Raw genomic sequence first — 16198 nt, 5'->3', positions numbered from 1 at the left:
ACTGTAAAGACTGCAGATTAACAGCATTTATATGTGAAAGAGAGGTTAGGCCGAGCCATGTCAGATAGGAGGAGATGGAAGACAAGAGAGACAAAAACTGGGTTAAAATAAAAAGACCTATTTTGCTTTTGTAGTGCTAGATACATGCATGAAACTGTCAGAGGGAATGAATGACTGTCTGTAATCCTGTTCTCTGATAACACTCATTTTATATATATATGCGCATGTATGTATGTATGTATGTATGTATGTATATATATATATATATATATATATATATATATATATATATATATATATATATATATATATATATATATATTAATCATCCACTCATTCTTAATATTTATATTAATTATATATTTATATATAATTTATATAAACATTAAGAATGGGTGTATTTTTAATTGCCATTAAAAAAAATCTCATTGCAAAAACCTCTTAATTGTCCTAAAATATTTAACTAAAATTTCTAATCTCTTTCTTTTTGGGGGCTAAATAAATGTGATCATGTTGTTGATGGGTTTTGTGAGATTCCCCCTTTAGTGTTTGACTGATGTTTTTTTTTTTTTTTGCATTAGATGAGATGAGTTTGATCTCACTCGAAACATTCAGACGTCTCTCCTTACAAAAGACAAATTGAGGAATGTTTTGATGGTTTGGACTGCAGAGTAATGAAGTGCAGCAATGCAAAAGGTGCTTAATTGCAATGTGTGTGTTTGTAGTGTTTCATTGTGATTCCCTCTGCAGCTCCTTCATATCTGTCACGAATCATTTCAGAAGTGTGAGGAGTTTTCCAGCAGACAGTCGCGTCACTCTTCACTCTCTGACAGCCCGTTTTTTCCTGACCGACTCCAGCTGTGAGAGCGAGAGAATGAAAAAGACGACAGTGAGTTCACATGAAGATGCAACTGAAGCACAGACACAGCAGGCTTTATTATTCACCTCGCTCTCCACCATCTTCACTCTGCAGAGGCTGTCTTTCGCTGCATCCTGAGAAACCAGAACAGCTCTTTAGCTTTAATCTTAATGACTGATTTGTTGAAATGACTTCAAAAAAGTGACATCCAGCTTCAGCTGTGTTTGTTTTTTAAAGAAACATCTGAGCAACTGCATGAGTGTCTCATGTCAACATGAAGTGACATTCACAACCCATTTTATTTCAGTAATGTCAAGTATTTCTGAGTGAAATGAGAACAAAAACAGATACCTCACAGCTTATCAATGCGTTTGGCCACATCACTTAACGTGTGTGTGTGTGTGTTTCTGTGTGTGGGGTTTGCTCACCCTGTTGCCTTGGTTGGAAAATATTTTGACTGATTCTGACAGACCGTGAACAAACTTCCGCAGCACATTTTCATATTCTGAGACAGAGAGAGAGATACAGTACATTATTGATGATCTGTTTTGTTCTTGAATGTCTTTAATATGTAGCACTGGAAAGTCCAATTCATTGAAGTGAATCAGTTCATTTAGAAGGTTCATTTAAATGAGCCATTTAAAAAAAATGATTCACAGATTCATTTGAATCATCAATCAGTATTACTCCCAGCAGTCTACATGCAGCATTTTATGTTCTTATTCATAAAGTAAACATCTAGTAAGTGTTTTTCTATACATTTCTATAATAATGAAATAATTTTAGAATTTAAAATAACTGTTTCCTATTATAAAATACATTAAATGTAATTTATTCCTGTGATGTGCAGCTGAATTTATCATCATTACTCCAGTCTTCAGTGTCACATGATCCTTCAGAAATAATTCTAATATACTGATTTGCTGCTCAAGAAGAATTTCTGATCATTATCAAGGTTTAAAATAGTTGTGCTGCCCAATATTTGTGTGAAGACCATGATACAATTTTTTTCAGGATTCTTTGATGAATATAAAGTTCAGAAGAACAGCATTTATTTTAAATAGAAATCTTTTGTAACATTATAAATGTCTTTAGGGTCACTTTTGATCAATTTAATGCACCCCTGCTGAATAAAAGCTTTAATGTCTCCGAAAAGAAATCTCACTGACCCCAAACTTTTGCACACATAATGAAACGTTTTCTAATTGCATGTGGTACCTGTCAGTGCTGCCGGATGTTTCTCCAGGTATGATTTCTGCCACTGCAGTCGCTGACAGACGTCCATGTGCTGCTTGATCAGCTCTGACGGGTCTCGTCTGTTCTTCTTATAATCGCTGATCTAAAGAGACGCACAAAATGACTCCCGACACACACTATATCCAGTCAAAAGCTCAATCCTACCACGACTGACACCGACACGCACCTTCAACTCCAGTCTCTCTTTGTCGTGGTTAAGCAGACTGAAGCTGTGCAGCTTATACTGTGGAGGAGATGAGCTGAAACCAACCAGAGACACGCGTTAAACACACTCACAGAGCGACAGGAAGTCAGTGCAGTACGATCAGCTTTAGCTTCACCTTGGTTTAGAGTTCCTGTCGTGATCGTTCCTGGGTTTGGATCTCGGAGAAGGAGCCTGCTGGAAAGAAAATGCTTTATGTGGTTTCTGTCCAGCTGTGTTTGTAGGCAAGAACACATCCTGTGTGTAATATAAACAGCAATAATTGGCATCTCGTACCCGTTCCTTTTCCTTGCTTTTCTCCCGGTCTCTGTCTTTCTCCCGCTCTCGGTCCTTCTCCGGTGAAGGTGTGAGCGGGTCGATGACGAGCCACTTCTCTGTCACCGGCTGCAGCTGAACTCCAGACAGCGGTTCGCGGATCTGCACTCGCACCTCCAGCTTCCCTCCCGTCGCCTTGCGTCCGTCCAACACCTGCAACGGCAGCACAGCTTCATGGGACACCAGCGCTCGTGTGCATGTGATACAAGTGTGTGCGAGTTTGTGTGAATCACTCACGTCAATGATCTCTCTGATCTCACACTGGTTCTCAAGAGCTTCTAGCTTCAGCTGAGCACTTCCCACCACTTTATCTGTCTTGAAGAGACCGCTGCAGACACACACACACACACACACACACACGATTATTAGAGTCACTGCTAATGATAGTGACACCAAATTTCAACCCTGTATGAAAAGTGAAAAGCTATTTTGCCTAAAGAAAACTAGGCTTATTTTTAGGACTATTAATTTATTTAACTAAAACCAATTTCATGTCAATTAATAATGATTTAAATTGTAGTAAAATATTTATGCTGATTTGCTTTAAATTCCTTTAATTTTTTTTTTACATGAATCATCATGACATGAATCATTGAAAATAACGTGACTGCAAAAAATAAAAAAAAAATGCAGATACATAACAGTAATGAGAATTTGTGGAGAAAATCTGCTTAATTATCACTAGGTGAAAACTATGTATGTTTATTTTCACCAAAAAAGTAGCAATTAATTGATCAAAAGTGCAATTTTTTTTAGATGTGAGATAAGTCACAATTACCTGTTTAAGTTTTATTCTGTGGAGGTAAGAAGCTTCCATAAAAAAATGATGATCCAAAAATTTATCTTAATTTTCCTTATGAAAAATATTAATTGTCATTTCTTTTGAGGTGGAATGTGATCTGGACGTGTTAGTCAGATTCACTGTTAGTGTTGATTAATAAGAGTCTCACCCTTTGTGTACGACCTCAAGCTTGATGCCTTTGGCCTGTACCACTCTCTTAAAGCCTCTGTGATCTCGCTTGATGATCAGCTTGAACTTCTCGTTAAACTCTGAAAACACACAGAGACTGTCAGCTAATGCTGCCACCTGTTTAACACACAGATCACGTGTGTGTGTGTGTGTGTGTACCTGGACAGTTGGTGTTTCTCACAGTGCTGGTTTTGTCTCTCTGAGCTTCTTCCTAAGAAACAAACACACTGTTAGATGCCAATAGCATGTGTGTGTGTGTGTGTGTGTGTAGAAGAGTGTGAAAGTGTTGCGTACCGCGCTGGGGAACGGGAACTCAAAGCGCACACTCGCATCCAGATCGCTGGCTGAAACTCCTGGAGAATACAAAGAAAACAACATTTGCAGCCACTCGGTCACAGATTTTCATTAATTGTTTTATTATATGTGACCCTGGAGCACAAAACCAGTCTTAAGTCGCTCGGGTATATTTGTAGCAATAGCCAAAAATACATTGTATGGGTCAAAATGATCAATTTGTCTTTTATGCCAAAAATCATTAGGATATAAAGTAAAGATCATGTTCCATGAAGATATTTAGTAAATTTCCTACTGTAAATATATCAATAATTTTTTTATTAGTAATATGCATTGCTAAGGACTTCATTTGGACAACTTTAAAGGCAATTTTCTCAATATTTTGAGTTTTTTTGCTCCCTCAGATTCCAGATTTTCAAATAGTTGTATCTCAGCCAAATATTGTCCAATCATAACAAACCATACATCAATGGAAATATTATTTATTCAGCTTACAGATGATGGATAAATGTCAATTTCAACAAATTGACCCTGGTTTTGTGGTCCACATATATAGACACTAATGTTCAAAAGGTTGGGGTCAGTAAAATTTGTTTTTGAAAAAAATTAAATCCCCCAAATTTTTCAACGGTAGTGTATTTCAGAGACAAATCAGAGTTATTTGAAACCATCTGTTTAGAGCATTATGACACACAAACACACACACCTGGAGGAGTGGGCAGGTTGATTCCTTTCACCACGGTCAGCAGCATGTCATTAGACGCCAGTTTAGGAATAATCCTAAACACAGATGAAGACACTTAGTGAATCTGCAGGACGACTGCACTGACAGATGTGTTGTGCGTGTGTGGGTTCTCACTTGACGGTGTTGAAGGTGCGCTCCTCTGTGTGGTATTTGGGAACTGATCTTCCTTTAGCGTGAGCTTTCTTCAGCACTTCAATATTACTCATGCATTCCTCAGCCAGCTTCTCAAACCTACACACACACACACACACACACACATATATATGTTCTATCATTGGGGCTTTCCATTTACTTGTAATATTTTATACTGAGCTAATAACCTTTGCTTGGCAGCAATCTTTAAACCAAACCCTCAGCATTTTTTCTTTACTATGTTTATTAATCCGTTTTCCTCATGAGGACTGTTTGCTGCTCCCACAATGTGCATTTCAGGTTTTACTCCCCATGTGGGGGCTTTTAGTCTCCACAACGTAGGCAAATCTAACCGTCACACACAAACAAATACACTTTAAGGCTAAATTATATTTTTATTTAATACTTATGTTAGTATTTATGGTTAGAATTTAGATTCTGATAAAGATTATATATTTGAATTAATAAAAAAAACATTAACTTGTTGCATTGATACCATTCATATGTTTTTTTCTTTTTATATATTTTTAATAAATATTAAATAAGTAAAAAAGCAAAAGCAGTTTTGCATAAAAATTGAATTTTTAATGCTTGTTTAGGTAAATATTATAAAATCTGGATGTTTTTGATTCATTACACTACCATTCAAAGATTTGGGGCTGTTAAGATTTTTTTATGTTTTTGAGGCTGTATTTATTTGATCAAAAATAAAGTAAAACTAATATCAAGTAAAATTAATAAAAAGTAATATTGTGAAATATTACAACTTAAAGTAACTGTTTTCTATGTGAATATATTTTAAAATGTAATTTATTCCTTTCTGAATTTTAAAACTATTAATTTCTTTTAAAAAAAAAGAAGAGTAGTGTAGACTTATCACGCAAAACACACACCTAAAAACTTTTCTTACCTGATTATGATTTTTAAAAAATATAATGAATGAAAACACACCTGGCAGTTTCTGCTACATTCCCCGTATGAGTGAACTGCTGCGAGTACGCCAGGCATTTCTGGAAAGTGTCAGAAAGTCATGTAGACTGTAAATAAAGCATACATTTCTCTTGAGTTCAGTGTGTGCTTGACATGGATCAGATCTGTGTGGAGTAATAACCTCGTGCTGCTGTTTGAGCTGTCCCATCAGTTGTGTGTACTGCTCAGATGAGCGCGGAGAGAGAGCGGACGAGCGTGATTGAGACAGTCTGTAGTTGTCCTCACTGACCGGAGCGGCCGGCACCTGGACACACATAAAACACACACACACTCAAATCTGTGTCAAACACCTCACACACACACACACACACATCTGCTTACTTTCACACACACAGACGCAGTATTTGCTGCAAAGCTGTCCACAAATGGCATTAAATAAATAAATAATATTGCATGTAATGAATTGCATGGACAAAATAGGATAGTATTGTCCAATTATGATAGGATGTGTGACGATTTATAGCACTTTTATAAACTGAATGCATTATTTATTCAAATCATATATTTTTAATAGAAAAGGTACATCGCCATCTTGCTCCAACTAAAGTGAGCTGAACACATCTGACATCTTAATTACAACTTCCTAACTCATAAATACAAACTTCCTAGGAGCACACCAGAGAAGCAGTCAATGACTTTGGCCCTCCAGAACCAATTCTGATGAAATTTCGGTGCATTGCTGATTCACAAACCTTGGTGATGTCAACAGGAAGCCCGCCCTTGGCGGCAGTGATCATGGGCTCGAGGCCTTTGGCGTGTCTCAGGTGCTGAGTGGCTCCCTGCATGTCCTTCATCTCTTTAGAGCGCAGCGCGGCCTTCACGAACTGCTGCCTGCGCATCATCAGGAAATCCAGCTGCTGCTGGGCTGCACAACAACACACACGTCACACAACAGTGCGTATGCGTTAATGCCGATATATAAACACACATCTACCTTTCCCTCCTAGTTTGGGGGCGTTAGTGGAGCCGGTGGGCGTCCCTGCTGCGGACGAGGCTTTCGGAGGAGCGGGAGCTCTGGATTTCTGAACGGCAGGCTGAGCTGATGGCTACACAGACACAGAGAGATGAAGAATCTGAAGCACCGTTTCTAGAGGTTCTGCTGAACTCTGACGCTACCTTCTGTGGTTCTTCGTCGGTGTCTGCGTCCTGATTGGCCAGCTTCATGGCTGTCTCCAGGACGCCCATAAAATTCTGCTCGCTGCCCTCAGTGCCCTGCAGCGGAAGACAACCTGACATGCACAAACATTAACACTGTCAAAAATGAGGAGCACAAACTATCTACTATGAAATTCTCACATGTGAATTCACAATTCTAAGGAAAAAAGTCTGAATGGTGAAATAAAGTCACAATTACCCTTTTTTTATTTATAATCCATGGCAAAAAACAAAACAAAAACAGAATTATAAGAAGTAAACTCTAAATTGCAAAAAAGTCAAGACTTACAGTATTTATTCTCGTATACTCATATCTTGTAATTATGACTTTTTTTCTCAGAACTGCAAGAAAACATGACTGAATTGTAAAATAAAAAGTTACAATTAAATGTATTCAGAAACCATAACTATACTGTTTACATAATTATAAATGCACACTGCCGTTTGGTATAAGAATGTTTTTTTTATTTTAAAAGCAAAACAAACAAATAAATACATTTAAAAAAAATATATATATATATATATATATATATATATAATAGAATTTAATATATATTTATATATAATATAATTGCTCAAAAGTGACAGTAAAGATATTTATGTTACAAAAGATTTCAGTTTCAAATAAATGCTGCTCTTTTGGATTTTCTATTCATCAAATATATGAATCAGCACAACTGTTTTCAACATTGATAATAATCAGAAATGCTTCTTGAGCAGCAAATCAACATATCAGATTGATTTCTGAAGGATCATGTGACACTGAAGACTGGAGTAATGATGCTGAAAATACAGCTGCGCATCACAGGAATAAATTACATTTGACTATATATTCACATAGAAAACAGTTAAATTGTAATAGTATTTCACAATTTTACTGTTTTACGGTATTTTTTAACACATAAATACAGTCTTGGTGAGCAGAAGAGACTTTCATAAACATTAAAAAAAATCCTTTTTAAAAAAACAGCAGTGTGTATATTTTAATTACTTATTTACTTATTAATAATCAGCACACCACGCTCTAACATTTACAAACACCTCTTGATATATTTAGATTTTAATTAACACATTATATGGTACATTTTTAACCTTTCTCACTGGTGAGGCACATTCAAGATGTTTTACTATATTTGTGAACAAGTTTGGCTCTCACTAGAAACAAGCGTTACCTGGTGGAACAGGAAGTTCTGCCAAATTCACAGGCCGTCCTGCTTTATGAGCTTTAATGGCATCTTGATATTGCTGAAGTCAAGAGCACACACACACACACACACACACACACGAGAGGTTAATGAAACAGCACCTGTTCTTATTTAAATGAGTCTTGGCGTATGTTACCTTGACTATGCGCTGGTGCATGCGTGATTTGCGGTCGTCTCCTTTGCTCTTGGCGCTCTCTGCCGCTTCTCTGTATTTGTCCATGCGCTGCTGTAAGGCCTCGGCAATGCTCCGGGGAGCAGAGAGAGCTGAAACACACACACACACACACACACATATATAACTGACGTCTGTGTTTGATGTGTGTGTGGGACATCACATTAACACACCACACACACGTTCTCACCTGTGTCTGGGGCAGCAGTGGGGGCAGCAGGAGGGGCGGCTGGTTTAGAGGACAGCTGGGGAGGGTTAGAGTGTGGCACTTCAACCTCTCCTGAAAGACAGAGACACTTTCATCAAACTCAGACTGAACGGACCAGAATGTAACTGAGGTGAGAGGAGATCTGTGAGGTAAAGCTGTACCAGGAGGGGGCGGCAGTGAGCTGATGTCCACAAACTCCCCTCGGTCAACACTCTCCACCACTGAGTCTAATCTCTGTGAGGAAAGGGAGAGGCAGAGAGCAAGGCAAAGTTCATTTTCCCAGTTGTTAATTGTTGGTTAACCTAGTGCCGTGTAGCCAGATAAATCTACAATCCACAATAACACCTACACTTCTATTCAAATGTTTGGGGTCAGTATGTGTTTGAATTTTTTCAATTAAGTCTGTTCTGGTTTCTATCTAAATATATTTTAATATGTTATTTATTTCTGTGATCAAAGCTGTATTTTCAGCATCATTACTCCAGTCTTCAGTGTCACATGATCCTTCAGAAATCATTCTCATATTCTGATTTGCTGCACAATAAATGTTTATTATTATTATCATTGTAGAAATCAGTTGAGGTGCTTCATATTTCACTGAAAAACTGTGATGCATTTTTTTTCAGGTTTATTTGATAACCATAAAGTTCAAAATAACAGCATTTATTTAAACAGAAATCTTTTGTAACATTATAAATGTCTTTTCCTGTGTTATTTTAGTATCATCAAGTTTATTTGTAATATTTTGAATTAGTTAGAATTTTTATATTTTCCATTTTTATTAAAGTATTAGCAATTTTGTTGTCTGTTTTTATTAGTTTTATCAGTTATTTTTTAAATATGCCATTTTTATTGACGTTTTAGTATATCATGATAAACAAAATGAAAATGAGAAATCTTGTCTAGGCAACTAGCTTAAGTACAATAAGTTTAGGTTTTTATATCTTATCTCACTAAATATTTTTTGTATTTAAAAAAAAAAAAAATTCTCATTTTAGTTTATTATTTATCCAGTTTATCTGTAATAACCCTGGTCTTTACTGTCACTTTTCATCAATTTAATGCATTCTTGCTGAATAGAAGTATTAATATCTTTGAAAAGAAATAATGGTACAGACTGCAAACTTTTGAATGTTACTGCACATACAGCCATGGCCAAAAATATCAGCACCCTTGGTAAATATTATCAACGGCGGAAAATTTATCTGCATTGTTAATCCTTTTGATCTTTTATTAAAAAAAATTCACAAAAATCTAACCTTTCATATCTTTCATTGGATAATAAGAATTTAAAATGGGGGGAAATAAATCATGAAATAAATGTTTTTTTTCAAATACACGTTGGACACAATTATTGGTACCCCTAGGAATTCTTATGAGTAAAATATCTCTGAAGTATATTCCCATTCATATTCACAATTTTGAGCACTCTAGGGTGATTATGAACATGAAATTATCCAGCCATGGCTTCCTGTTTCACAGAAATATAAATAGGAGGGAAAACAAAGCCCAAATTCCCTTAATCATCATCACAATGAGAAAAACCAAAGAATATATTTCTGATGTGCAGCAAAAGATAACTGAGCTTCACAAATTAGTGAAGTGGCTTTAAGAAAAGAGCTGGAGGAGAGTTTGAGTGGTTAAAGACTCTCCAAGGACCTCCAAGGAATGACACAACTGATGCGCTATCTCAGTTTAAGTTGAAACGACCTCGCAATCAATTTGATTCCACTTAATTCATGTTTTACTGTTGCTTATTGTCTTGTAGGCTTAGGCTTAATTTTCTATTAATTTTAATGAATATACAAATTAATAAATTGAGTTTTATTTATTTTCTGTTACAAAATTTTCATTTATTTTGTCCCCATTTATTCTTGGGCTACACGCCAGAGGGTGCTGCAGCACCCCTACTTCCCCCGGTAATGCTTCTGTTAAATGTGGTGTGTACCATAGCTGCTTTGTTTTTATTTCTTTAGAAAAAAACTAATTTTTTTTATGAATATGGATTATTTTCTTAGCACCCCCACATATTGGTCTAGCTCCCCTTTAGCCCTGGTAGAAAAAAAATTCTGGCGCCGTGCCTGCTGGCTTCTATGGTCAGATGAAACTAAACAATTAGCAGCTTTTTAGCAGGAAACACTCAAGATGGGTTTGGTGAACACAGGGATAAAACCCCATTGTACCCCATGTGTACAATTAAATATACTGCTGTATTTTTGATGTTGTGGGCCTATATTTCTGCTGGAGGTCCTGGACATCTTGTTTAGACGCATGGCATCATGGATTCTATCAAATACCAACAGATAAAAAAAAATCAACAAGTGACTGACTCTGTTGGAAATCTTATAATGGGCCATGTTTGGATCTTCCAACCGTACAAAAATCCAGACACAAACCTCAAAAACAACAAAAACATGGGTCACTGAGCACAAAACCAAGCTTCTGCTGGCCATTCCAGTCCTCTGACCTGAACTCTGTAGAAAATGAGTGATGTGAACTGAAGAGAAGAAGCACAGTCATGGAGCTGTGAATCTGAAGGATCTGGAGTGATTCTGGATGAAGGAATGGTCTCTGATCTCTTGTCAGGTGTTCTCTAACCTCATCAGGCATTATAGGAGAACATTTAGGGCTGTTAAACTGGCAAATGGAGGTTTCAAAAAGTATTGAATACAAGGGTGCCGTTAATTGTGGCCAATGTGTATTAGAGAAAAACATTTATTTCATAATGATATTTCCCCCCCATTTTAAATTCTTATCCAATGAAAGGTTAGATTTTTGTGAATTTTTAAAATAAAAGATCAAAAAGATTAACAATGCAGATTAATTTTCACAGCCTTCTTTGATCATATTTACCAAGGGTGCTGATATTTTTGGCTATGACTGTAAATAAAATGCATAGGGCACCAAAGAAATGAGTGTAAATGTGTGACTTTGTGACCCAAATTAGACGTGATGATCATGAACTGGCAAAACTTGTCACCTTGGACACTTGGTAGAGTTGTTTGGCTTGCTCATGGTTTCCGTTCTGCTTGGCCTTTAATGCTGCCAGTTTATACTCTCGCTGTCTGCTTAATATACTCGCTTTGAGCTCTGAAACACACACAGACACACATGACAATGTGTACGGTAACAGCTTCACAGTCACAGTTAATGAGAACGTCAGAGTGAGAGTGTGTGTGTGTACCGGAGTGCTGAGCGCTGGGCTGGCCGGGTGTGAGGGGTGATATGGCTGGTGTATCGGGCGTCACGACTGTCGCTCTCTGTGACGGAGGCTGTAGCAGCTGAGGTTTGGATGGAGCGGCTGGCTTGACATTGGCCGTCTGCGGTGGCGTGTTTGCTGGAGCAGGTTTTTCTTGCTTTGTGATTGGCTCGGCCTGCGGAGCAGCGGAGGGTTTCCCACCTGTGGCCACAGGAGGAGGAATCTCATCTTCATTGATGGGCTTCCCCTTCTTAACTGACATCAGCATAGACTGTAGAGTCTAAAAACAGAAAATGTGTTACTAACTGCTCGGAAATCCTCAGACAAATATACCATACAAAATACAGAATAAATTATTTATTTTACAGATTTTTTAAATCACATTTAAATTTTTTTTTTGTCTTCCAATTGATACATTTTCAAATAATTTATTTCTAATTATTTTAGTAAATATTATGTAAAATAAATTGCAGTAATTGTTACATTTCACCTATAGGCCACCCTGCTCTCCAAGACAGAGGTCATCAGCCCTGCTCCTGCAAAGTTTATTTCCAGCCTGCTTCAGCCCACCTGTGTATTTTAAAGCAGTCTTGAGGAGCTTCATTAGCTGCTTCTGGTGTGTTTGATTAGGGTTGTAGCTAAACTCTGCAGGACTGTGGGTCCCCAGGAACAGGGCTGAAGACCTCTGCTCGAATGGCGCTTTTCCACTGCATGTTACGGTACGGTACGGTTCAGTACGGCTCACTTTTGGGGGGTTTTCCACTGGGTACAGTACCTGGTACTTTTTTTAGTACCACCTCGGCCGAGGTTCCAAGCGAGTCGTACCGTTACCAAAACGTGACAGGTAAACTCTGCTGATCACTGATTGGCCGGAGAAAATCGTCACTGCTTGCGTCATTGAACTTGCGGCACGAGACACAACAGACCCGCTAGATTTAAATCAGCACAGCCAGCGAAGGATCGAGCGCAACTGTTTTGAATGAGCGCACCTTTCTTTTAAAAACCAAAAAATGTCAGTTTCATTGTCTGTTGAGGAAGTACAGACTGTTTTCACGTTGATAGCCGATGAGCGGATCCAGCGAGAGCGTGATGGAGCAATGTGGAATCAAAAAGTTTTTCAGGAGTCACGGCAGTAGAGGCGGCGCAACTATAACGACACGTGATTAATCCCGCCCACTCTAAAGCAGTACTAAACTGCAGTGGAAACGCAAACCGAGCCGAACTGAGCCGTGCCGTTCTGAACTAGGGATGGGCATTTTTGGCAATTTCTTATTTCGATCATCGATAGGTTTCAAAAACGATTAATCGAGTACTCTGGGGGCGGGGCATGGCCGTAATGGAGATAATGAAAATATCTGAAGACTGTTATGAAAATTAATGTTAAAAATGAAAACATGTCTATGAAAATATGATTAGAACACTGTTAGATTATGATTATGATGCAGCAATGTTATAAAAAAAGAATCATCTAAAAACGAATAGCTGCCTGAGGTGAAGCTGACTTTATGCCAATAAACTGAAACCCGTTCTATGACACTTCCTATGATATAATCAGATAACTTCGATACACAACATAGTACGTCTACAATATAGTACATTACAACTTGTATCTGCACAAAAGGATGCATATGCTAGTGAACTTAAGTTACGTGCTATAGCGAGAGAGAGAGTGAGCTCCCGCTGTGATGTGCTTTCAACAGCACGCTCAAACACGGGCAAGGACAGAATTCACTACAGATTTCACATTCTATAAAGCTCTCATTATAATGCTTATTTCATTAATGTTTATGGCAGATTTGTGCTATATTTTCATCGACATTATCAAGTGATTCCTAAAAATCGCCTGCGTGTTTTCGAAGCCATACAAAGTATGCCAACTTCTGAACAAATATAACGAAAAAAAATGACTGCTGCATTATTGTAGGATCAGTATTTTAAAAAAGATACATCTAAAAGTAATACGACCGTCTCAAATAACTCTGTCAATTTTGGGCATTGCATTTGAGCATGAAACTAAACACTGGTAAATTGCAGCGTGTTAATAAATGTTAATACCCCAACGCATCCTCTATTAGATTAATCAGATATGCATGTAGCTAACCCAGACATCACTACGTGACTTCATAGCCAAGCTTCTCTCTCTTCTCACGTCTATACTTTGAACTGCATGCTCTTGCAAGCTAAACAATCAGAGCTCAGGGTGCCGCCCAAAGTGCGGCTATAACCAATCAAAAAAATAAACATTTCCCACGATCATCGTTTTCATGATCGATCATCGCTGTCACGGCCGAGTACTCGATCGCTGTTGCACATCCCTATTCTGAACAGTGCCGAGCCGAGCTGTACCATGCAGTGGAAAAGCGCCATAAGACACTATCATCGGCCATCAGAAAGTCGATGTGTGTGGACCTCTAATCTTGGAAATGTCCCACCTTCAGTCCGCGGTCATATCGCCGTGCTTTGCTGATCTCCCCCGCGGCCTTGGCGTTGGTAATGGCCGTTTGGTACATGTCCAAGCGCTCTTGCAGGCGATCCTCCAGGCTGCCAGGTGTATTCTGGGATGCGGGCGCTGCATTCGAGCGTTGAGGAGGCACTGGTGACGGAGGAGGTTTCCTGACCATTTGCTCCTCATCGTCTTCCAGCACCTCATTCAACTCGGCCTGAAACACATAAAAACTTCAATCAAAACCTGTTCCTGAGAGAAAGATTGCATCTGATGTGCCACCTGTAGTGATGTAAAGACAAGAAGGTTTTTGTCTTACCAAGAGATCAGCGTCGTTCTCCAAATCCCCATCGTCATCTCCGTCCTCGTCCAGGTCTTTCATACAAAGCGCTGCCATCCGCTCAATGTCCTCCATGGGCACCGGAGCTAAATGATGCAAAAAAGGCAGAAAGATTAGGGAAAATGCCAAGGGATCAAGGTTTGGCTTGCTGCTGGTAGACGGCATAAATACATAACATCCTCACCTTTTCCTCCAGGTCTCTTCCCCGCTGGTCCGCTCCTCCCTCCTCCTCCCATCAATGCCAGAAGCTCCGCCTCCAGCTCCACATCATTTCCTCCAGAGTCATCCAGCCCACCGTCAGGAGCCAAATCCAGCAGCAGTCCCATCTGATTACATGTGAGGAGGGAGAGCCGGTGTTATTACCGTATCACTGAGATACCATTTTAGTTTTTATCAATATCCTGAATTACATTATATTTTAATTTTAAATAAAGTTTTACATTTAGTTGTGTGTCATTCTTTGTCTATATATGTAAATATGTCTACATATTTATAATTTGTTTGAACATTACATATGAACTGTTCCAAATTCAAAAGCATTTTATGCACCTACTTTCACTTAATATGTCTATAAATCTTTTAATAATTTTCCTTTCATTTTATTTGATTATTTTGTAAGTAAAGGACAGTTACAAATATTGCCTTTGCAACTAGCATGAATAAAAAACACTTTTTTTCAAATGTTTAATGTTTATTTTATTTCAAGTGACAATTTTTTAATAGGTTTTAGTTTTAATTTACAATAATAACCCTCAAATCTGATTTCTAGATTCAGAAGCATTTTATGAACCTATATGTGTGGCACTCAAAAGTGAATGCAGTTTAAGTGCACTAAATATTTACAAAAGTCCTAATTACATCACCACAAATCATTTAATCTTATGAAGTAAAACATGCAAAGACATTTCCTCTATGATTCTGGACACAGTCCTGACTCTCATCTGGTTTATTACCTGTTTGGCCCTGGCGGCCCCCTGGCCCTTCTGCGGAGGGTTCTGGCTTCGACTCATTTTCTCCACAGGTCCTTCAAACCTGAAGTGAGACAAATAAAGATTCATTAATAAAACTACAAAGCAGCCACTGCATCAGCCTTTCAACGACAACAATATAATAATAATAATAATAATAATAATAACACAGCCAACCACACCAGAAAGAGAGTGGCGTCATGGCGCATTCCTAGATCATTACGTGAATAATGACGTCTGTATTTACATAATCAATGCATAGACATAATTAACGGCCAAATATACATATTTAATAGTTTAATATTTCTCCCAGAGCTCCGTCACCTTAAATTAACTGACTACGCTCAATAGCGAATGTTTCAACAGTATTTAACCTGCTAGTGTTTACAGGTTCATCCAAAGTACATCTTTGCACCAAAACTGTTGGAGGCAAAGCGCAACGAAGCCATAAAATAAATATCAGATCATTCAGAATATAAATCATAAAGTAAACAACTAATTCTGAGAAAGTTTCTGCTAGCGAGGAGGCTAATTCTTACATCAGACTCTATTTACTAATAATTTGAACGCGATACCTTGATCATATGTTCCTCCGAGGGCGGGCTAGGTGCTAAATATCTCTCCCGTCGAGAAGAACAAGCTACCTGTCATGAAGTTTTTGCACCAGAGTGTCATAAAGACAGAGATAAACAAGTCTGCACTGCTGTCAGTGAAGCTCCAGCACTTCCTGCCTTTCGCCAGGTT

At 38.1% G+C, this 16198-nt stretch overlaps 1 protein-coding gene across 2 annotated transcripts; it reads right to left on the bottom strand.

The window, feature by feature from the left end:
* Positions 1 to 480: 480 nt before the first annotated feature.
* On the bottom strand, positions 481 to 16190 carry LOC306874196 (coiled-coil and C2 domain-containing protein 1A-like). Of its 2 annotated transcripts, none has more exons than XM_079424050.1 (29): positions 16030 to 16190; positions 15440 to 15518; positions 14671 to 14812; positions 14466 to 14572; positions 14136 to 14363; positions 11689 to 11983; positions 11485 to 11594; positions 8666 to 8738; positions 8487 to 8576; positions 8261 to 8388; positions 8092 to 8164; positions 6881 to 6993; positions 6699 to 6810; positions 6457 to 6629; positions 5886 to 6008; positions 5726 to 5784; positions 4757 to 4873; positions 4604 to 4677; positions 3898 to 3956; positions 3763 to 3814; positions 3584 to 3683; positions 2871 to 2961; positions 2595 to 2786; positions 2437 to 2495; positions 2283 to 2355; positions 2078 to 2198; positions 1288 to 1364; positions 946 to 993; positions 481 to 858 (listed from the first exon to the last, which is right to left on the bottom strand). In XM_079424050.1, the coding sequence occupies exons 2-29, from the start codon at positions 15494 to 15496 to the stop codon at positions 820 to 822; spliced, it is 2985 nt and encodes a 994-aa protein (XP_079280176.1). In that variant the 5' UTR covers positions 15497 to 15518; positions 16030 to 16190; the 3' UTR covers positions 481 to 819. The 2 variants fall into 2 exon arrangements, with proteins under 2 accessions (XP_079280176.1, XP_079280177.1); XM_079424051.1 differs by having other exon boundaries at positions 2437 to 2492.
* Between the last annotated feature and the right edge of the window lie 8 nt (positions 16191 to 16198).

The sequence above is a fragment of the Barbus barbus genome, assembly GCF_936440315.1.
Source record: "Barbus barbus genome assembly, chromosome: 8".
Lineage (NCBI taxonomy): Eukaryota > Metazoa > Chordata > Actinopteri > Cypriniformes > Cyprinidae > Barbus > Barbus barbus.
Note: the sequence above shows the minus strand (reverse complement) of the source record. Positions and strands in the feature narration are given on the sequence as shown.

What these genes read in the sequence shown, in the direction of transcription:
- LOC306874196 (XM_079424050.1), bottom strand. Translation starts at nt 15,496, where the DNA reads ATGAGTCGAAGCCAGAACCCTCCGCAGAAGGGCCAGGGGGCCGCCAGG. An exon ending in CGCACCTTCAACACCGTCAA is followed by an intron (nt 4,678 to 4,756) that starts GTGAGAACCCAC and finishes ATCTGTGTTTAG; the next exon opens with GATTATTCCTAAACTGGCGT. An exon ending in AGTTCCCGTTCCCCAGCGCG is followed by an intron (nt 3,815 to 3,897) that starts GTACGCAACACT and finishes TTTGTTTCTTAG; the next exon opens with GAAGAAGCTCAGAGAGACAA.